The sequence below is a fragment of the Zingiber officinale genome, chromosome 3B (genome assembly GCF_018446385.1).
Source record: "Zingiber officinale cultivar Zhangliang chromosome 3B, Zo_v1.1, whole genome shotgun sequence".
Taxonomy (NCBI): domain Eukaryota; kingdom Viridiplantae; phylum Streptophyta; class Magnoliopsida; order Zingiberales; family Zingiberaceae; genus Zingiber; species Zingiber officinale.
In genome coordinates, this window is record NC_055991.1 from 78679205 (window position 1) to 78703444 (window position 24240).

Here is a 24240-nt window from a genome sequence, read left to right on the forward strand (position 1 = left end):
CAGATATTTAAGCAACCCAGGAATGGATCATTGGAAAACAGTAAAGAGGGTAATGAGATATTTAAAAAGAACTAGTGATTACATGCTCACATATAAGAGGTCAGATACTCTTGAGATCATGAGATATTCTGACTCTGATTTTGAAGGATGCTAAGATAGCATGAGATCCACTTCAGGTTATGTTTTTCTGTTGGTCGGTGGAGCTATCTTTTGGAGAAGTTCCAAACAAGCGTTGATAGCTTCTTCCACCATGGCAGCAGAGTTTATAGCATGTTATGAGACATCTAATCATGGAATATGGCTGAAAAATTATCACTGGGCTGCGTATTTTGGGAAAGGTTGAAAGACCACTGAAGTTATTTTGTGACAATCGATCAACTGTATTGTATTTTAACAACAATAGGAGCTCGACAAAATCGAAGCACATCGATATCATGTTCCTTGTTGTGAAAGAAAGAGTACAAAGTGGACAAATTTCGATAAAACACATATGCACAAACTCCATGATAGCAGATCCTTTTACAAAGGGTTTACCACCCAATGTCTTCTATGAGCATACCACTTATATGAGTGTTATTCAGTTGGGTGAAATCTAGATCTAATGGAAGTTTGTACTATATATGTTTCATTATGTTGATGAAACTTATGTATTTGGAGATTATCTGTTCAGATATAAAGTTCAATATTTACTTCATTACACTTTGAATAACTTAAGTTAAATTTTTGATCTCACTTTGGTTATAAGGAGGACCAGTTGAAAATTAACATGAATAGATCACCTTGCATGTAATTTTCATGCCACTGTTGGGTTTTTCGGGCCGCGAAAACCCCGAATCACCAATGCCACCGGATCCGTGCAAAGGAAAAATTTGGAAAATTTTGAGTACGAGTTAGAAAACTTCGATTTACACTAAATCTACAAAGGTTAAGATGTTTATACTCTTGATGCGTGCCCGACGTGAATCCCGCTCGTCCAAAATGCCGAATCTCTAGAGTATCAAAATAGATACTCCTCTAGAAGTATCCACACAAACAACTCTAGATGGAGAAGACAAAAACCAAGGTCTGCTAGCACCTATGTAGTATTCGGCCAAGGAGGAGGAGAGGGGAGAGAGCAAAAACTTGAGGAAGAGGATGAAGTAAATGAGGCTTGAATGAAAAATTCATTTCATTCCCCTACAATAGTGGCCGACCACATTCAAAAGAATGTAACTCCCATTTCCACATTAAGTGCAATTAATGTGGAGCTATTAAAGAGTTGTAACCTCCATGAGATGGCACCCATGATGATGTGTAGTAACATCATTGGTCCACATCAATGCCAACTCACCAATGAGGTGGCATAAAGTCAAGTCAAACTTGACTTTTAATCTTCCTCTCAAGTCAAGTTAAACTTGACCAAATCTCTTCCATGGTTGATCTAATCTAACCATTTGATTCAAGCCAACTTAATATAATGAATCTAATTCATTTAATTAAATTGATTCAATGAGTCATAATCTAAATTAGACTCATTGAACACATGAATCAACTTGAGTCGAACTCAAGTTAGCCCAATTAGGATTACTCTTAATCCAATTTGATTCATCAAATGAATCTAATCCTCTTGGTTCATCATATGAACCTAATCTCCATCTAATTGTCCTTAGTGTGTGACCCTATAGGTTCTTGTAACGTTGGCAATGCCCCTAAACCCATTTAGGAACATAAGTAATGAGCGGTATCTAGCAACACATCATTACTACCCAATGTTACAAGAATGTTGAGATCCAACATCACCTTGTGACTACTAATTGTGACTCCTCACAATATATGACAAGTGTCCTTCTATCCTAGACATCTAGATTGGTCAATGTGAGGCATAGACCGTGTCATCCTCTGACCAATCTAAATCTTGAACTCTAAGTAGACTCACTAAATCAAATGAGCTCAATATCCTATATTGACTCATTTGGGCATGGCCATGCACTTCGTGGTCTCACTCTATCAAGAATACCGATGTCTCCCGTCATATAGGAGGGATAGATCCCATCTACATCACTCACATCCCTCTGCATAATTTGTTATATACCCAGTAATCACCTTTATAGTCCACCCAGTTACGGGTGACGTTTGACGAAACCAAAGTACATAACTCCTTATGTAGTGATCTATGGTGACTTCAGGTCTAAGGACTAGTAGTCATACTAATAGCCACATGAGAAAGTATATGACACTCATATAACGATCCATAATACTTTCTCATGGCGAGTCATTCAGTATACATTCTCTAATGTATACCCATGTGTCAACTTGATATCTCTATATCCATGACTTGTGAGATCAAGTCATCGAGTTGACCTACATGCTAGTCTTATTGCATTAACATTGTCCCTGAATGTTAATACTCGACTAGGAATGATTAATAGTAGTGTTCCCTATATCATCTCACTATCGGTTCAACTAACCGATTGATATAGGTGAGAACCGTCTACTCAGGAACATTATTATACTTAGTTTATTTGGCACCAATACAAGTAAGTATAATAACCAAAATCCAAATGCCTTTATTTATATAGAATATGATACAATAAGTCCAATATACAATCATCAAATGATTGACTCTAGGGCTCTAGTTAACAATCTCCCACTAGCACTAGTGCCAATCAGTGTAGGCTCTAAGCCCAAATGACTTAGTGTGACCATCATGCTTCCTCTGTGCCAAAGCCTTGGTCAAGGGATCTGCGATGTTAGCCTCTGTAGGTACTCTGCAAATCTTCACATCTCCTCTCTCGATAATCTCTCGAATGAGATGGAAACGCCGTAGTATGTGTTTGGTCCGCTGGTGTGAGCGAGGTTCCTTCGCCTGTGCTATAGCTCCATTGTTGTCACAATAGAGCTCAATGGGGTCAGCAATGCTAGGAACCACCCCAAGTTCAGTAATGAACTTGCGAATCCAAACTGCCTCCTTTGCTGTCTCAGATGCAGCAATATACTCGGCCTCTGTCGTAGAATCAGCTTGAACTCTTCCACAACACCACCATTAATGCAAAATACGAACCCCGACTGTGATCTATAGTCATCCTGGTCGGTCTGGAAGCTAGCATCACTGTAACCCTTTACAGCTATCTCATCATCGCCTCCATATATCAAGAAATATTCTTTAGTCCTTCTTAAGTACTTAAGAATATTCTTGACCGCTATCTAGTGACTTTCACCTGGATCTGACTGGTATCTGCTCGTCATGCTCAAAGCATACGAGACATCAGGTCGAGTACATAGCATGACGTACATGATCGATCCTATGGCTGAGGCATAAGGGATCTGATCCATGCGGTCTCTCTCCTCTCTAGAAGAGGGACCTTGAGTCTTCGAAAGACTCACGCCATGTGACATCGGCAGAAATCCCTTCTTGGAGTTCTGCATGGCAAACCGAAGGAGTACTTGTCAATGTATGTACTCTGACTTAGGCCAAGCAATCTCTTAGATCTATCTCTATAGATCTGTATTCTTAGAATGCGGGATGCCTCACATAAGTCCTTCATTGAGAAGCAACTCCCTAGCCAGGTCTTGACAGACTGAAGCATAGGGATGCCCTTCCCAATGAGTAGTATGTCATCCACATACAGTATGAGGAAGACAACTATGTCTCCTACAACCTTCTTGTAGACACAAGGTTCATCTTCATTCTTGATGAAACCAAACTGTTTGATTGTATCATCGAAACGAAGATTCCAGCTCCGAGAAGCTTGCTTTAGTTCATAAATGGACCTATGCAGCTTGCATACTCTGCTAGTATGCTGTGGATCTACAAAACCCTCAGGTTGTGTCATGTACACATCCTCGAGTAGGTTTTCATTCAAAAACGCGGTTTTGACATCCATCTGCCATATCTCATAGTCATGGTAGGCTGCAATAGCAAGCATGATCCGAATGGACTTAAACATCGCTACTGGAGAAAATGTTTCATCATAGTCAATACCATGAATCTGCTTGAAACCTTTAGTTACCAAGCGACCCTTATAAATAAGTCCATCCATGTCAGTCTTTCTCTTAAAGACCTACTTACACCCAATGAGTTTTACCCCTTCAAGTGGATCAACCAAAGTCCAAACTTGGTTGGTGTACATGGATTCCATCTCGGATCTCATGGCTTCTTGCCATTTCTCGGAATCTGGTCTCATCACAGCTTTCTGATAGGTGGTAGGCTCATCCTCTATGAGCACAATGTCATCATGGCCAGACAAGAGAAATGAGTATCTCTCAGGCTGACGACGTACCCTATCAGACCTACGAAGAGGTATGTCTACTTGAACTGGTTGTTGTTCCTCAACTCCTTGTGGAACATCATCCACAACACTTTGTGGTTCCAGTTCAATTTCCATCGAGGCATCAGTGCTATTGTTCGCATCTTGAACTTTTTCAAGATCGAACGCGCTCCCACTAGTCTTTCTAGAAACAAAGTCCCTTTCTAGAAAGACCTCAGTCTTTGCCACAACTACCTTGTGCTGACTGGGAATGTAGAAGTAATATCCCTTAGTTTCCTTGGGATATCCAATAAAGTAGCACTTGTCGGATTTAAGTCCTAATTTGTCTGAGACTTGACGTCTAACGTAAGCCTCACAACCCCAAATCCTCATGAAAGACACCTGGGCATCTCTCCCAGTCCATATCCTATATGGTGTCTTTATCACGGCCTTTGATGGAACTCAATTGAGTATAAAAGCTGCCGTGTCTAGAGCATAGCCCCATAGGTATGTCGGAAGATCTGTGTGACTCATCATCGATCGTACCATATCTAATAGGGTACGATTCCTCCTTTCGGATACATCATTCCACTGTGGTGTTCCAGGAGGAGTGAGTTGGGATAGAATCTCACACTCAGCTAGATAGTCACGGAACTCATGGCTAAGGTATTCTCCACCTCGATCGGATCGAAGTATCTTAATACTCTTGCCAAGCTGGTTCTGTACTTCATTCTTGAATTCTTTGAACTTTTCAAAGGATTCAGACTTATGTGTCATAAAGTACACATAACCATATCTACTGAAATCATCAGTAAATGTGATGAAGTACCTATAACCGCCTCTAGCAGCAACATTGAAAGGGCCACATACATCACTATGTATGAGTCCTAACAAATCAGTTGCTCTCTCGCTGTGCCCAATAAAGGGAGTCTTGGTCATCTTGCCTCGTAGGCATGACTTGCATACCTCATATGATTCAAAATCAAATGAGTCCAGCATACCATCCTTATGGAACTGGGATAAGCGCTTGTTATTTATATGACCTAAGCGACAGTGCCAGAGATAGGTTTGGTTCAGGTCATTTGACTTGAACCTCTTGGTATTTATGTTATAGATAGGGCTTTCAAGATCTAGAATGTAGAGTCCGTTAATCAGAGGTGCACTACAATAGAACATATCGTTTAAATAGACGGAACAACATTTGTTCTTTATAGTAAACGAGAAACCTTTCTTGTCCAAACAAGAAACTGATATAATGTTCTTAGTTAATGCAGGCACATAACAACAATCGACTAACTCTAGTACAAGCCCAGAGGGCAGAGATAGAAAGTAAGTCCCTACAGCAACAGCAGCAACCCGTGCTCCATTGCCTACTCGTAGGTCCACCTCGCCCTTTGTCAATGCCCTGCTATTTCTCAGCGTCTGAACATCAGTACAAATGTGAGAAGCACATCCAGTATCTAATACCCATGATGTAGAAATAGATAGATTGACTTCTATAACATATATACATGAAGTGGAAGTCTCACTTCGCTTCTTCTTAAGATCCTCCAAGTATACCTTGCAGTTCCTCTTCCAGTGGAAGCAGGTAGCATCCTTGGCGACCCCCCTTTAGGCTTCAGTGCCTTGCCTTTGCCCTTAGCTTGAGACTTTCCCTTGCCTTTGGGCTTGCCCTTGCTCTTATGTTTCTGAACCATCAGAACAGTGTTGGGCTTAACCTTCTTAAGGTTTAGCTCAGCAGTTCTTAACATGCTAAGCGGCTCGGGCAGTGGCTTGTCAATCTCGTTCATATTGTAGTTTAGAACGAATTGACTGTAGCTATCCGGCAAGGATTGCAAGATCAGGTCAGTGGCCAGCTCTTGGCCAAGTGGGAACCCCAACCTTTGTAGGTTCTCTATGTACCCAATCATTTTGAGTACATATGGGCCTACAGGAGCCCCGTCTGACATCTTGCACTGAAACATTGCCATTGAGATCTCAAATCTCTCATGCCTCGCTTGACCTTGATACAGTTGACGAAGATGTTCAACCATATCGTAAGCGCCATTAACTCGTGTTGCTTCTGAAGCTCAGAGTTCATGGTCGCGAGCATTAGACATGACACATCTAATGCGTCATCTTGATGCTTCTTGTAAGCATCTTTGTCAGCTCGCGGGGCATTGGCAGGAGGAGCCTCCGGAATGGGCTGCTCCAGAACGTACAGTTTACGTTCCTGAGTGAGAACTATTCTCAGGTTCCTGTACCAGTCCAGGAAGTTTGCTCCGTTGAGCTTGTCCTTCTCAAGGACAGATCGCAGAGAGAAGGTGTTCGTATTCGACGTCATGGTAATCTACAACAGAAATAAAAGCAGAAATAAATACCATATTCTAAATCATTTAATTAGGCCTTTAACTAAATGATGCTCCCACTGAATTCTATAATTCATGTGGGACAAGATCCACATCATACTAACCCTTGAGTTAGCTTTGGCTAATACGCCCAAGACTTAGTATGATCGGTAGGTAACGATTACCAATTACATCTCTATGCAACTCTTGTTTATAGGATAAAATCCGCATTTATATTAAAACTCGAGTTAGCTTTGGCTAATACGCCCGAGAATTAATATAAACGTGATTTTGTCCTACCTTTCCAACCATTGGAAGAATGCCTATAGTTGTACTCGATCCAACCGAGTAAACTAGGAATACTCAATCTAATTGAGTTTGTATTCACCCATGCGTTGATAGGCGGGACCAAGATTGTCCCTCCGTACCCTACCAAGATAGTATGTGTTGCTCTGCTTTGGCAGATTCAACAACAGCATGCGATCGAGGTAGTGGTAGGTATCACGGCATGGTAGGCATTAGAGTTGACGTAATTTAGATCTAATCTAAACGTCAATGTGTATCAAATACACGATAGATCTAATCTATTCGATAGAGTGCATCTTGTACACGATGTAGATCTAATCTAATCGTAAGGGTGCATCTTGTGCACGATTTAGATCTAATCTAATCGTAAGGTACAAATTAATTACTAAATTATGCATCACATACACAAAATCAATTAATTAAATAATTTTTGTGATTTAGTCATGACCCTACTACGATCTTCTCAAGCCAATGAGAAGATCAGATGGTCAACCTAGGGTCAACAGTTTCTTAAGCGCTTTCCTTTTGACCACCTTGTGTTGCTCGCGCCCTCCTCGTAACTCCGTCTCGAGTGGACCTTCCACCGCTCCAATTTTGTACATTACAATTTTGAAACTCGAGTTACATTCGAGTCTAAATCTAATTTACAACAAGAATATATAAAAGAGAGGCACGACGCGCAGGTCGCGAATGATATACATCACACGCAAACACAAATGACGGCGCGCAGGCCGTATTATAAATTACAACACAAATTTCCAATCCAATTGGGTCTATTGGGCCATGACTATCACAAAATCAATATATAATTCTAAATTATATATTTTTCATAATTTTCTGTAATTTTTTTCATAATTTTACAATTTTATGAGTAAATTTTTCCCGGCGGTCCCGATTAGCGATTTCGGGCGCAATCGCAGAGCAAATCCCCTTGCGGGGTTAGGGGAAGTACCCCTACCCGCGATCTAACCATCGCGAGTTGCTCCTAAGCGATCCAATAGCGCCTAAGCCCGCTGTCCCAAAACGTTTTGGGGTCGAAACTTCACCTTTTCGTGAAAAACTTCTCGGTGGTCGAAGCCTACAAGTGTCTAAACACTTGTGCTTCGTTACTACGAGAAAATAACCCATTAAAACTATAAAAACATCAATTTACAGAAAGTTTACAGATTTATATTTTTCATAAAAATATGAAACGAAACTCGTACTCGCTTTGCACGTGGCTTTGATACCACTGTTGGGTTTTTCGGGCCGCGAAAATCGCTTTTCGCGTCGCAGAAACCCAGAATCACCCATGCCACCAGATCCGTGCAAAGGAAAAATTCGGAAAATTTCGAGTACGAGTTAGAAAACTTCGATTTACACTAAATCTACAAAGGTTAAGATGTTTATACCCTTGATGCGTGCCCGACGTGAATCCCGCTCGTCCAAAATGCCGGATCTCTAGAGTATCAAAATAGATACTCCTCTAGAAGTATCCACACAAACAACTCTAGATGGAGAAGACAAAAACCAAGGTGTGCTAGCACCTATGTGGTATTCGGCCAAGGAGGAGGAGAGGGGAGAGAGCAAAAACTTGAGGAAGAGGATGATGTAAATGAGGCTTGAATGAAAAATTCATTTCATTCCCCTACAATAGTGGCCGGCCACATTCAAAAGAATGTAACTCCCATTTCCACATTAAGTGCAATTAATGTGGAGCCATTAAAGAGTTGTAACCTCCATGAGATGACACCCATGATGATGTGTAGTAACATCATTGGTCCACATCAATGCCAACTCACCAATGAGGTGGCATAAAGTCAAGTCAAACTTGACTTTTAATCTTCCTCTCAAGTCAAGTCAAACTTGACCAAATCTCTTCCATGGTTGATTTAATCTAACCATTTGATTCAAGCCAACTTAATATAATGAATTCAATTCATTTAATTAAATTGATTCAATGAGTCATAATCTAAATTAGACTCATTGAACACATGAATCAACTTGAGTCGAACTCAAGTTAGCCCAATTAGGATTACTCTTAATCCAATTTGATTCATCAAATGAATCTAATCCTCTTGGTTCATCATATGAACCTAATCTCCATCTAATTGTCCTTAGTGTGTGACCCTATAGGTTCTTGTAACGTTGGCAATGCCCCTAAACCCGTTTAGGAACATAAGTAATGAGCGGTATCTAGCAACACATCATTACTACCCAATGTTACAAGAATGTTGAGATCCAACATCACCTTGTGACTACTAATTGTGACTCCTCACAATATATGACAAGTGTCCTTCTATCCTAGACATCTAGATTGGTCAATGTGAGGTATAGACTGTGTCATCCTCTGACCAATCTAAATCTTGAACTCCAAGTAAACTCACTAAATCAAATGAGCTCAATATCCTATATTGACTCATTTGGGCATGACCATGCACTTCGTGGTCTCACTCTATCAAGAATACCGATGTCTCTCCCATCATATAGGAGGGATAGATCCCATCTACATCACTCACATCCCTCTGCATAATTTGTTATATACCCAGTAATCGCCTTTATAGTCCACCTAGTTACGGGTGACGTTTGATGAAACCAAAGTACATAACTCCTTATGTAGGGATCTATGGTGACTTCAGGTCTAAGGACTAGTAGTCATACTAATAGCCACATGAGAAAGTATATGACACTCATATAACGATCCATGATACTTTCTCATGGCGGGTCATTCAATATACATTCTCTAATGTATACCCATGTGTCAACTTGATATCTCTATATCCATGACTTGTGAGATCAAGTCATCGAGTTGACCTACATGCTAGTCTTATTGCATTAACATTGTCCCTGAATGTTAATACTCGACTAGGAATGATTAAGAGTAGTGTTCCCTATATCATCTCACTATCGGTTCAACTAACCGATTGATATAGGTGAGAACCGTCTACTCAGGGACATTATTATACTTAGTTTATTTAGCACCAATACAAGTAAGTATAATAACCAAAATCCAAATGTCTTTATTTATATAGAATATGATACAATAAGTCAAATATACAATCATCAAATGATTGGCTCTAGGGCTCTAGCTAACACCCACATATTCATAATTGATCTATGTCATTTGATTATATTGATGTACGTGACCATCGATGGTTTAGTTGTGAAAGATACAACGAAGACTACATTGATCCTATGTCTATATAATTAATAGACGAGATTGTTAAGGAAACCCTACAGCTATGATGACAAAAGTTATGAGCTCATTAAGGTTAACATTTATAAGTTTACACATATGATCCAGTGGGAGATTGTTAGAATTTTGGGACCATAATTGTAATTATAAATGTTTAATGTCATCAATTAAATAAGTCATAATTTAATGTGATCAAATTTATGATTAAGGAATATGACTTAAGAGTTTAATTGTTATGAATAAATTAATGTGGATACCATGTGCAATTTCTAATTTATTGAGGGGTCAAATTAGAAATAGGTAAACTTATGTTTCTATAAATAAGGGTTATGGTCCCAGTTTGCAGATGATGGTTTTGTTTTGTTTACTCATCGACAAAACTCTCTGAAAACTAAGGAAGATTTGCAAATTGAAAATCTTGGCCAAAATCGATTGCATACTATAGATTCTAGTACGCTTCTATAATTTTATCTATTATGTTTATACTTTTTAAAAATTAAATAGAATACATGTGTTGATATTTCTCAACCCAAATTTTCTATCAGAACTTTCTTAGTTATTCTATGAGCGTCCATATACAAGGTTAGACCTTAAATCTATTATCTACATTTAAATAATTGATGCATTTTCTTTCTTATTCCTACATTCATGAGAATAATATAAAATTGTTATGCTTGTTTGTTTTACGAAAGATATTCTCTAGGATTTTTTTTTTTAATATTTGGTGCATTCAAAAATTATTATGAATGAAAAAATAAATTTTGGTCATAAAAAATATAGATATTAGTTGAGAAAAATGACTTCTATAATAAAAAAAAAGTTATTTTCCCCCTCTCTTTTATAAGTTATTCACTTTATTAACAAACTTCTTGACTTCTCTTCGCACATGCTCAAGCAAGTTAATCAGAACAAGCAGATTAATTGGACTAGATAAGCTATGTGGGTTAGACGAGACTAGATCTTTTAGTCCATAAAAAAGTGGACTAAGGGATGAACCATTTACAATTGTAGATGGATTGTGATCGTGATCTGGCTAATCAGAACAAGCGGATTAATTGGACTAGATAAGCTATGTGGGTTAGACGAGACTAGATCCTTTGGTCCACAAAAAAATTGACTAAGGGATGAACCATTTACAATTGCAGGTGGATTGTGATCGTGATTTGGCCGCAATCGGTTGCGATTCCTCTCAGGTTATAGTTTAGGTTGGGATGGGTGGTCGGAGGCCGCCCCTCGCCCGGTCTCCGACCACCCGTCCCGACCCAAACTATAATCTGAGAGGACGATGAACTCAGGGAGGGATTGCAACCAATTGCGACCGGATCGCGGTCATGATTCGACCGCAATTGCAAGTGATCCATCTCTTGATCCACTTTTTTTAGACCAAAGGATCTGGCCTCAAGTTAGATGGTTCAGTTGGGCCATGCGACCTCGATGGACCATGATAGTCAGACATCTTAAGTTAGTCAGACCTTTCAATCTTATATTGGATTAACCATTGACAGTGTTAGTTGATCGTTTTAAGGTACTTAGATCAATCAATTTGTGACCAATCAATCATGTCATGTCAATCCCATCTAGTTGAGCGGGTCAATAGATCATTCGGGTTATTATGCCCACTTAGATTGAGCGAGAAGGGGGCAAAATAAGGCCGATTGGTTGTGTCATGTGGTTGAGTTGTTGAACCTAATCAATTTGTGAGGATTAATCAACTAGAGTTGGTCACTTAGCCTAGTCTTACTCGACTAACTTGCCCCATTGATCCTCCTCAATGTGCCAAATCTAAAGGAAAATTTTCAGCACCACATATATTTTTATTGAAAAGTTTATTTTTTTTAAAAAAAAATCACAAATAACTTATTTTCCAATAAACCAATAGAGCAGCATTTGCACCCTTTAGTAAAATAACACAAATGCATGCAAAAAAAGAAGATAATAATATTTCAATATGATTTTATGTAAACTTACATCTCTACAAAGAGAATTCAAGCCAAAAATACAAATTGAAATCCAAATCTTGCATAATATTCCTTTCAATCAATTGCAATATTTCTCTTGAGAATGAGTGAGAAATCTCTCTTCCTGCATTCCAGAAACATTAGAAAGTTCTCCCTAAAAAGAGACTCCTACCTACAATGTAATTTTTCATAGTCTGTCCATGGCGAGGTGAGTATTCGAAAGAAAGGAAGAAGATCTACCTGCTTTCTTTACCCAGAAGTAGAAGAGGGAAAATATGAGTGGAAAAGAAAAGGAAAGAAAGAGGGAAAGACAGCTAACATGATCGGCCAGTCTACACTCACAAGCTCGCCATGACGTTTCTGCGAGCTCACTGTTGTTGTTAGCTTGCTGTTACTTGTTACTGCTGTCTCAATTTTCTTGCAACTCATCTTTTCTTTGATCCATCTTTTCTTTATCATGAAATGAGTTGCCTTAATGTTTTCCGTTTAGCAAGTATAGGAATGCAATTCATAGATTTGTGATAAAAAAGTGAGGCACAAACTGAAAGGTTACTTTTTTTTTTTTTTTTTTTTTTTTTTTTTTTTTTTGAATTGGGAGCCCCTTTTTAATTTATTATCAAAAGGTGTCTCATTCCATGTCAATACATTTTTATTTTAGAAACTATCTTTATTTTTGACATTGTTGTAGTAATTACGGATTCATAACGGATATAACATGGACACTTCAACTTAATCAATATTAATAAATTATGTTATAGTAGTTATAGTTTATAGTTGCTATAATATGAACATTTCATTTCTAATCAATACTAATTAACACTATGTTATAGCAGAATTTTAACTCTAATCAATACTAATAACATTATATTGTAACAACTACATGTCATACTTCCTGGAATATTTTGGTCGATAGTGATCAACACAGATCAACATTATGTTATAGCATCTATGGAATATAGTTACAACATAGATTATTTATTTTTGATTAATACTTATCAGTATTATGTTGTAACAGTTATGGGATTATAGTTGCTATTACTCGTAGTTATAGTAGTTACGATTATGTAGTTGCTACAATTGCATAGCAACTATGAGATTGTAGTTATAATTATGTAGCAATTACGATATCATAGTTGCTACAATAACGGATGTATGGCCAAGGGATGAAGCTACGAGAGATTATTTGTCACTTCCGGAAGGCTCAATTACAAGACTTTGGGCAAAGCGTTTCAAGGAAGTGCTAAATGAGCTAATCAAGGAATATTGGGCTAACTATGAGTAAAGAGAGACCAAGATGATTCTAACCGCTAGTCATGGCCTAATCCACATAATCGGGCATATCCATCCAAGACTCGGTCATGCTTAATGGAAGAACGCTAATAAGCATGGGAACTCGTTCATGTATGAAAACTTAAGTATTTTAAATTGTTTACATGAGGCATGCGACATTGAGACTCTAATTGTGCATGTAATTTATTTTGTTTTGGATTCTTAGATAGCTTTCATGAGACATGAGACATTGAGACTCTAATTATGGATGCATTCATTTTGTACTCTTCCTTGTTCACTCCCATTATATAAGGGAGGGACATCTTCATATGAAGTAACTTAGTTTTAGTGAGATTTGTGTGTTCTCTTAGTTCTTGAAAGAACTTCTGAACTTATCGAGTTTACTCTCATGACGTTCAACCCATCGAAACTTATCACCCCTGGTGTGGAGTTTCTTTTTCTTTCGTAGGCTTGGTTCGTGCTGGTTCTTGGTTACGGGTCAAGACTCACACTCTTGTTTTCTAATTCTTAGGGTTCTATCCATCTTTGTCTTGAGTTTCATCACATTTGTTGACAGAGTTTGTATCATTTGATATCAGAGTTTCATTTTTAAAGGCAAATGCAAATCTATCTTTACTTGTTGTTTAGCCAAAAGAAAAAAAAACAGGGAAAAAAATAAAAGAAAGAAATGAGCAGCGAAAAAAGAAAAGAAAAGAAAGCGCAAAAAAAAAAAAAAGAAACAACTGCTTGTGCAAATCGAAGTGAATTATCTTCAACAATCCATTTCTTGTTTCCCTTACTCTCAAACTTCTACTCTTTCATCGTCTCTTAAAATTTTGTCATCATAAATTTCGGTGGTATATTTTGCATTGTTACGTGATATTCTGATTTGTTCTAGAGTTTGATTAAAAACTAAGGGGGCGTTTGGTTCTTTCCTAGGAATAGGAATCGGAATGAATCATTGTATTGTGGAATGAGAATGTGTATGAGCATGAATATCACTCTTAAAAGCAATGTTTGGTTAGTTGCATATTTTCTATCGGAATAAATCAAAATTTCCCTTTTTATCCTTAAAGAAAAATAAGAGAAAAAATTAGATGTGAGAGAAAGATGAATGTGAGAGAAAAATATAATGAAAGAGAATGATGAGGGAGATAGTCTGATGAGAGAGAAAGTGTGATGAGAAAGAATGAAGAGAGAGAAAGTGTGATGAGAGAAAATGAGAAAAGAGAGTGTGATAGGAGAGATCATGATGAGAGAAGATGAGAGAGAAAATATGATGTGAGAGAAAGTATGATGGGAGAGGATGAAGAGAGAGAAAATATAATGAGAAAAATAAGGGGAGAGAGTGTGATGAGAGAGATTGAGGAGAGAGAAAGTATGATGAGAGAGAAAGTGTGATGAGGAAAAAGAGAGCAGTGAGTGATGGGAGAGATTGTGGAGAGAGAAAGTATGATGAGAGAGAAAGTGTGTTGAGAAAAAAAGAGGGAGTGTGACAAGAGAGATTGAGGAGAGAGAAAGTGTGATGAGAGCGAAAGTGTGATAAGAAAAAAAGAGCAAAGATAGTGTGATGGGAGAGATTGAGGAGAGAGAAAGTATGATGAGAGAGAAAGTATGAAGAGAGAAAAAGAAGGAAGAGAGTGTGATGGAAGAGATTGAGGAGAGAGAAAGTATGATGAGAGAGAAAGTGTAATGAGAAAAAATGCGAAAGAGAGTGTGATAGGAGAGATTAAGGAGAGAGAAAGTGTGTGATAAAATGATGAGAGAGAAAATATGATGAGAGAGAACAAGGAGAGAGAAGTGATATGAAAGAAAAAATAAATAAATATATTTTGATATTTGGTATTAAGGGAGAAAATTTTAGTTTTAGGTCAAGGATATTTTTGGAATAAGGGAATATTTTGATTGATGAAAATAGGGTAATGACTCATTGAAGGGGAGATACATGGAAATGAGTTATTACCCAATTTTAAGGATTCATTCCCTTATTTGCATTCCTATTCCTATAATCCAAACATTAACAATGACAATCAATGATTCTCATTCTCATTCCCCACTCCTATTCCCTAAGAGATATCATCAATTGAGAGCCTACCACTCAAACATGAGTTGAGTGCTTCGGAGGTTTTCTTTCATTTTTTTAGACCTGTCCAATAACCAGGAGGATGGAGCAAATGAGGGGACTAGGCAACTTCCGAACTTGTAATTGCAAGTATTGATGGGGGAACTGCAGCGGATGATGAGGACTGAATTAGAATCTATCTATGAGAGATTGGATTGAGTGGAGGATGGGACACTAAGAAGACATCAACAAGATCGTTCTACTATACCACAACGAAGTCATGCTCATGAGATTGACGTCGAAGAAGATGAAGAGGTGGTGGAAGATTTTTATGAGCAAAACTACAACTGGGGTAGGCTTGGATATCGAGGAGATAGAAACGGGCCTAGAAGAAATAATGATTTAGGAGGGATTAAGCTGAAAATTCCAACCTTCCAAGGGAGAAATGACCCAGAAGTTTACTTGGAATGAGAAACTAAGATGGAAATGATATTTGATTGTCATGATTTCTCAGAGCTTAAAAAGGTGAAGTTAGTGGCCATTGAATTCACTGATTATGATATTGTTTGGTGTGATCAAGTGGTGATGACTCGGAGAAGTAATAGAGAGCAACTTGTGTCTACTTGGGAAAGAACTTCTGAACTTATCGAGTTTACTTATGAAGTAACTTAGTTTTTGTGAGATTTGTGTGTTCTCTTAATTTTTGAAAGAACTCCTGAACTTATCGAGTTTACTCTCGTGGCGTTCAACCCATCGAAACTTATCACCTCTAGTGTGGAGTTTCTTTTTCCTTCATAGGCTTGGTTCATGTTGGTTCTTAGTTACGGGTTAAGACTTACACTCTTGTTTTCTAATTCTTAGGATTCTATCCATCGTTATCTTGATTTCCATCATATTTGTTGGTGAAATTTGTATCAATAACCTTAAAAATAAAGACAATTTTGAAAAATGAAATGTACAAAAGCGAGAAGCTACACCATTTTGATAATACATAAAAATGGAATATCCTTTATACTATTCCAATAAAAAAGGTGTTCATTCCCAACTCTTTATTGCTCTACGGTGTCTCGAATGGATTCGAGGCGCATATATATATATATATATAATAAATGCTAACTTTCGAGATGTTGAGTGTTTTTTATTTATTTATTTTTTAAGTTTGGGTTTAAGTTAATTAGATTTTACTTAGAGGGTTCAGGGATTAGCTATCGTGTTCAAGTAAAAAAAAAAAATTAAAACGAAAAAAAAATTAGATGTTTAAGGGGCATATAGTGAATTTAAGATTTAGGATTTGGAATTCAGGGTTTAATGTTTAAGATATAGTATTTATGGTGCATAATTTTTTTTATATGTTTTTTAAGGTTCAACATTTAAAATTAGGGGTATAATATTTAAGGTTTAAGATTTAAGAAATTTAAGATTTTTAAAAAGTATAAAAAAGTAATCCTCGAGGTGCCTGGATTACTATAATATAATAGTGATATCCTGTGTGACTTTTTGTCTGCGTCAGTACACATGTGCTCGAGGCACCTAGAATTTATCATAATGACTAAAGTATTTTTTTTCTTATTGACGCAGAGTTTATTTTGTTTTTTATTTTTTAAAAATAAATATTTTTTTAAAATTTTAAAATCTAAATATATATAATATATTTTGTGAACATCTAAAATTTTTTTAGTGTTAATTTTTTTAACTTGAGCATTGTAACTCAATTCTTAAATTTTACAGATAAATTTAATCTCGAAACTAAATAAAATAAAATAATAATAAAAAATCTATTGATAGATTTCAGGCGTCTGAATCGCCTGAATTTGATCCAGGTGCTCCAGTCAAGCACATGCGTACCAAATATAAGATATATATATCTATGGGCGCGCCCCCTATTTTTTTTTTCCTACAAATTTTGTGCAAAATGCTCAACTTTTTTACATTCAAATTCAATCTCTAGCAGTCTAACTCAAGTATCTCTGCAGCGTTTTACAGGCACCTGTCGTTTCCCTCACCGACCATGTTCAACAACTTTGATGCAATGCCTCTCAATTTGAAACACAAAAGGCAAAAAAAAAGAGAAAATGCAAATGCGATGTTAATGTCTAGTTTAAAAAAATCTATGTATTGATATTGATTTGATTAAGATAGATAAATTGTTTATATATAACACAGTCTTTACTGTGGAAATGGTTCGACTTGTAATGATTTTGTTTTGTTAATTTTTATGTGATGATTTAATAGGTTCAGTCTAATCCTTCGTATGTTGATTGTCTTTTACTCCATTAAAACCCCCAAAGTTGTTCAGATCGTGACTTAAAGTAAAGTATTGGATTCGAATTGTTAAAAAATTAATGTTATTCGATATTAATAAATGTTATTTTATTGTCATTTAATATTCTTTGATAAAATTGTCAATTTAGATTTGATTTGTCAGATTAGTTCATCATGTCAAATTATTTATGTGAATTAGATTGAAATTTTATCAATTTATTTAACGGGTCCAAGCGGTGGGTTCATGATGGGTACGGATTGATCTGTGTTGAGAAGCAAAATAAAAATTCAATGGACACCTGATTAATCTACCATACAAATTTAAAATTTTTAATCTTGCTTATATTATATATATATATATATATATATATATATATATATATATATTAGCTCATGGTTCAACCTACTTTGGTGGGTTAGATTGGACATTTTTCAGTATACTAAGTTAGCGGGCCGGTCAGCCCGTTTGAGTGTACTACTTTTTGGAATTGTAATTTTATATGCCTATATAATTTTACTATTTTATTAAAAATCTCACCCCTTTACTAATTAATTTTGGTGAAGCCTAAAATGTATTTACGTTAATGTCCTTTTTTATATTAACACTAAAAATAATTCCAAGGTTTATTAGTAATTCCGCAAACGAAACAATCAGTGCTCTAGAATTCGAGACTCAGCTACAGCGTATTATTATGAATTTTTCTAATTATTAATTTTCTTTGGTTGTTTTATATAAAAAAAATATAGTTCTCTTTAGTCCCATATCTTAGAATTGACGACACTATGATCAAAGAAGCTTCTATAAATATTTTAGGCCGACGATGTTAAAAAATATATTTTTCTTAGTTTTTTTACTAAGACAAGTATAATATTAAATTAAAATAATTTTTTTATATAGGGAAGTCCTTTACAATTTTTAAAGACTCAAATAATTTATATATTATTATATTACATACGCAATGGTCATATGTGATAGCAAGTGAATTTATTATGACAAAAGATAAATACGTTCATTCTTAATATTTCGTCACGGTCTCGCTCGTGGGTGTGAGCAAGGCCGCTTGTGGTTGCGAGAGAGCGTTTTGATAATTGCAGAAGTCCAGGGTGTTATATAAAATTCACACACATTTAGGAGTGTTTTTATAATTTTGCAATTATTTAATCTGAACACGTGGAAGTCCGCCGTGATATTTTTGCCCCAATCCGCTCCGCCTCGTGTCGGCCGAACCTTCTCCTCCGACAGCCGCCCATGCCCGCGCTGCCCGCCCGTTGCTCCATCGGGAAAGGGCGATCTCTGAACCGCGTCAAGCGCGAAAGGGCGGAGGAAGCCCCTTGACCAGGGAGCTCACGATGGCGAAGAGGACGCGGATGGAGCTCGCCGCCGTAACACTGGCGCCGGCATCGTATTCTCCATCCGTATCCTCTTCGACGATTCATAGCCTCGACGATGGCTGCCTCACGCACGTTTTCAGCTTCCTCATGCCTATCCCAGGTATCTGGCCAGGCCCTATGATTGCTACCCTCGTTACTGAATTTTAGGGCTTTTCATGTCTGATTATGGTACGCGGCAGCGAAGCAACTATTTTTATTTTACACCAACCACCGTTCCTACTTACGGAGATGTTGGAAAAGTGAACATTCTCTTGTTTTTACCTTTAATTTTATCTATTTGAAATTTTGATCTGTTTTATGAAAATGATCAAGAATCATGGCGACAACATACTGGATAATATATACTCGTTATAAGCACTCTATCTTTCCAGCTAATGGCCTTCAGTCCGCTTCACTTCTTTTTTGTCATCAGTTCTTTGATTACTCTTGGGGGACGATGGTATGTATATTCTGGGAAATCAATTAAGTTAACGGAAAAGTAAAGTAATTCTTCTGTAAATTAGGTGAGCAATATCCAGAGAATGTTGCATTATTCCTCAAAACAAAGTTTAAAATATGCAGAGAATTGATTGAGAAGTTCTACATAAATTATTACAGCTTCTGACTTCATAACGGCAACTACCCCAAAAATAGTTGGTCTGAAATTGAGACGGGATGAATTTGTTGATTTTATTTGAAAGAAATGGACTGAAGATTGGAAGCTATAGAGGACAAGCAATTGATTTCATTCAAAAACTTCAATCCATGGGGGATCTCTCTTCCCAAAGTTTGCATTTTTTGTGGAAAAAAAGGCTTTATGCTATCTTAACTGCAGTTATCATCTTCCTATAGGATGTTTACTACTATAATCAATATTCAGTTAATAAATGTGATACAATTAAGAGAAGAATTAAATAAATACTGCACATTCTATTGGATGTCTATCGTCTTTTTTGTCAACTCCATGTTACTTGTAATCTAATGAAGGATTGAAATGCAAGAATAAGTTAAAAATAAACGGAAGGAAAGGGATAGTGAATCTGATCATAAAATAACCCAAACCTGATCTCAATGTCACCAACATATTATTGAACTCTCTGCTGGGTTCACAGAAGTAAAAGATTTTATATATAGAACTCTGAAAGGTTCACAGAAGTAAAAGATTTTATATTTAGAACTCTAAAAGGTTCACAGAAGTAATAGTTTCATATCTAGAGTTCTAAATTTGTTCATAATGATATTGATGCTTATGCTTAGCTTTTGTTCCTTGAATCTACAGTTATGTGATAATCTTGTCCCGTGAATCCTGTTTGCTTGTGTGACTAAGCAGGAAAAGGCCTAGTATTCTTGTATTTGCACAGGCACTTAGATGTCATGGGAGCTGCCTACTTACATTCTAGATTGTAATATGATTGATAGTTTTGGTTTGCCTGGGCACTTCAGCTCCTGGTTAGCCAGTATTCCCCTTGGCAAGTATATTTATGTTTGGAGAGACGATCACTACCTGGAATGGCCTTTGACTTCTATTGCTGTGCCATTCATTTGGTCTTCAATCAGGCTTGTCTTCATGTTTTAGCCCGACTCCATTTTGCTAACCTGATTTTAGGCAGATGTATTGGAAGACACTGATGGGGCCTATTTGGACTTGTTGGAGAAGACCAATAGATTTTTTTACCTGTTGTTTTTCTTATTTCCTCTTCCCTTTCTAAGAGTTCTAGAGGGGTTTTGATTATTTCTGTGGTGGCCATGAGCTCATGAGTGCAACCAAGAAGTCTTTATACTCTCCCTCTGCATTTGATGTAATTACTACTCATATTGGCAGTGTTTGCCCACAAGTGATGAATGCCTAGAACTTCACCCCACCTAGATGGTGGATGGCGAATGAAGCTGCCTATTACCCACTTTGAAATTATTTTCTTAAATATCATACATATATCTAAATTTAGTTCTTCTCCTTGTTTCCCTTACCCCTGTTGCATCTATCATTCTTTTGATAGTTGATTTACATGGCAAATAGTTGCATATGATTTGTCATGAATCGTGATTGGCACATTATGTTTGTTAAAACTACATAGCGCTTCAAGTGGATCTGCCGATGAAGTTTGCATGAGGGGAATGCCTCACGAAAGGGACAGTGATTTGACCAATCTGTCCATGTGTTTGGGTCCTAGACAGGTCACATGGAATTGAATAATTGCTACATTTGTCTAACGCATAAGTAACCTTCCTAAGGATTCAACCTGAGCTAACAAGCTTTGAGAGGATGAAAATTGGAGATCATCTATAACTTAAAGTAGTGAATACAAAAAGTAAATTGGCTCCCCCTTTCCTAATATAGCTTAAGCTTTTGGTGTAATCGGTCACTTGATCAGCTTTCTCCTCCAAAGCCTTTTCCCACCATTCTGTTTTTGTGATATAATAGGTCTTTCAAAACTGCTGTTTAAGGTGATAATTTCTAGTAGTAGATACAAATTAGTGATTTCCAACATCAGTTACTTTCTCTTTGTTTGCTTCATTTACCTGAAATAAAAATCTTCCATAAGTATGTACATGTCTTTACTATGACATTGATTCAGTTAGTTCTTTTTCGGATCAGTCTAATCCTAGGCATGATAAAGTGTTTGGAATGGATGGTTATCAATGGAGGAGCAACCATTAGGCCTCAAGTGCTCTCAATCATTCTATGTTATGACTTGGACTTCTGAGTGTTGATGGGGACATTAGATTGTGGCATCTTAGTTTTGTCTCTGGCTGAGAGTTGTGAATTAATGAGAGGGCTTATAGGCTTAGATGAATGAACTACAATTAACTTGAATCTGAGAATCTTTTGTGCCGACGGTGCAGCATAGCAAGCTAATAGATCAATTCTGTCATTTGGGTAGATTGTTCTGCTGATAGTGTTACACCAATTCACATTGGCATAGATATCTCATGGATGTGGTTTCATTCATAATTTAGGTATGCTAGAACTTTCACTGAGATTTTGTTGAACTTATATTTTATCTTTACAGTTTTTGCATTTAGTTTCCTGGAGTTTCTGTGAATTGCTTTTAGCAACCTTCTCCTCTCTTTGCAGATCGTTATAGCATTGCCCTTGTTTGCCACAGATGGCGCTACTTGGCATGCCATCCCCGATTATGGTTGCGCGTGGAAAGGTCTACTAAAAACACAAGTGAGCCTGGAGTTTTTCCAAATCTTCAGGATGCAATTTCTGCTGCAAGGTTGGTGAACTGAATTTCCTATGAGAAGCAGAGAGTGTGTATTATTAATTGAATTCTGTCTCTGTTGAAGACCGGGTGATACCATTCTTATTTCTCCTTGTCGAGATCACATTGCGTGTAATATCCAGATCAAAAAGCCTCTTTGCCTGGTAAGTTGATCTTCTGCTCTCTCAGATGCATTCTTAAACGTATTTATCGAATATCATGTGAGATCATCAAGTTTATCTTCCAATAATTTATTATTTATGGACTATACGAGAAGAAACATAAAGCGGAAATTGTTAGGGTTCAATTTGCATGGTAGTTTCCTCTGTCTATGTTTATCATTCATCACTATAAAATTTAGTTTAAAACTAGTAATACACCATATATACAATTAGCCCTCTAATGTTTTACTCTGTACAACCAAATGGACTTTGTCTATCTGAGAAGAAATCAATTATCTGGAAAAGCACTTTATAAGAATTTCAAAATTGTTTTTCACATGTGATAATCTGATCTTTCAAATTGTGACAAAAATTACCTCGATAAGTTATCTTTAAGTGACAGAATGAATGATCTGGCATTGCTCCATGGTTGAATTGAAGTACCACTTGAAGGATAAAAAGGGCAGCTCGGTGCACGAAGTTCTCTTCAATACGGGTCCCGCACCGAAGTTCTCTTCAATACGGGTCCCGGGGAAGGGTATATTATGCACACCCTTATCCTGCTTTGCAAGGGGCTGGTTGCGAGACTCGAACCCATGACCTATGTCACACGGTAGTAACTTTATCACTTGATCAATGACAAATAATAATAATAGCACCAATACCATTCCATCTCGGAGTAGAAGTGACACATAGGCTCAATTGACTAAGCTCCCTAGGTAACAACCCTTTTCTGAGACAATCTTTCTAGGATCTTCGAGTAAACTCCGAGCTTCAAGAGTGTCTGTGTTAAATTGTTTTGTTACAGTTTTGACAAATTGCAGTGGCTAACTCCAAGGAATGTATGTGTTACGGTTTGGACAAATTGGTTTGTCAAATGTTTTTTAAAAAATAATTCAGTTACATCTTCATGCTACTATAGTAAAAGCTTGTGTACTGAAAAATATTTTTTCCAATATGTTTGCATTTTTTTTTTTTTGACAAAAAAACTATCATTCACACATACTCTGTTTTCGATAATCTTTGTCTATGGCCATCAAGCCATGGGTTCTTATCTTTCCTTTTACTTGCCCACAGATTGGTGGAGGCGAACTCCCAGATGACACTGTACTGACCTGTTCTCGGGGCTCGGAAAGGTTTGATTATCTCATTCATGTTCTAATTATGATCCTTAGCAGTTAACTTGATCCGATTCAGCTTCCATTTGTTTGTAGTGCTATATCCCTAAAATTTGCGGTTTGTGAAAATTAGCAATGTAGTATGCTTGTTATTTCTATTCCACTATTGTTTTGTCAACCGAATCTAGTCCGTTTCCATGGCAGCGCATTGGAGTTCCTTTCCACATGCAAGATAACAAATTTGACAATCCGGACCGAGTTAGGATATTGCCTACTGCACCGCAGTGGGAGGTTAACAATTGAAGGATGCATTCTTCAGTGTGAGGAGAATCCTTTAGATTACCTCTCCTTTCCGATAATTAGCACAGCCACCGTACCCAATGCATTTCGACAATCGCTGAAGGAACATGGCAATGACAGCATCACTGTTGCTCAGACGAGGATAGAAGGCGGTGCCAAGGCTGTTTTCACCAGTGGTAATCTGGCATTACAGCGTGTGCGGGCTATTTATACGCGAAGTTGCATCTTTTTCTGGTTCGAAGTTGGGGAGCAGGAGCTATAAGCACTTTCATACCAGGCTTCTGGTACGTGTTCATTATTGTTAGGATCAGATCAAATATTAAAATTCTGGAAGTCCATTGCACTAACAGTTCCCAGTTGTTATAGATCGGCTGTAAACTATTTATCTGAAAATTCAATGACTTCATAGTTCACATCCTTGTTTAGATCGCTAGAAAATAGCGGTGTGTAGTTTCGATTGCGATAAGATTATGTTTGAACATTCAAACAAGATAAATTA

General features: G+C 37.1%; 1 protein-coding gene across 1 annotated transcript; it reads left to right on the plus strand.

The window, feature by feature from the left end:
- Positions 1–18777: 18777 nt before the first annotated feature.
- LOC122056614 (F-box protein SKIP5-like) lies at positions 18778–24240 on the plus strand. Its single transcript, XM_042618636.1, has 5 exons — positions 18778–19077; positions 22033–22177; positions 22248–22326; positions 23401–23459; positions 23646–24240. Exons 1-5 carry the CDS (start codon positions 18936–18938, stop codon positions 24001–24003), a joined length of 783 nt encoding a protein of 260 aa, XP_042474570.1. The 5' UTR covers positions 18778–18935; the 3' UTR covers positions 24004–24240.

Bases quoted from the DNA above. Each gene is read 5' to 3' on its own strand.
- LOC122056614 (XM_042618636.1), top strand. From the start codon at position 18,936: ATGGCGAAGAGGACGCGGATGGAGCTCGCCGCCGTAACACTGGCGCCG. The intron at 22,178-22,247 runs GTTGGTGAACTG...TCTCTGTTGAAG, and splicing joins GATGCAATTTCTGCTGCAAG to ACCGGGTGATACCATTCTTA. The intron at 23,460-23,645 runs GTTTGATTATCT...TTTCCATGGCAG, and splicing joins TGTTCTCGGGGCTCGGAAAG to CGCATTGGAGTTCCTTTCCA.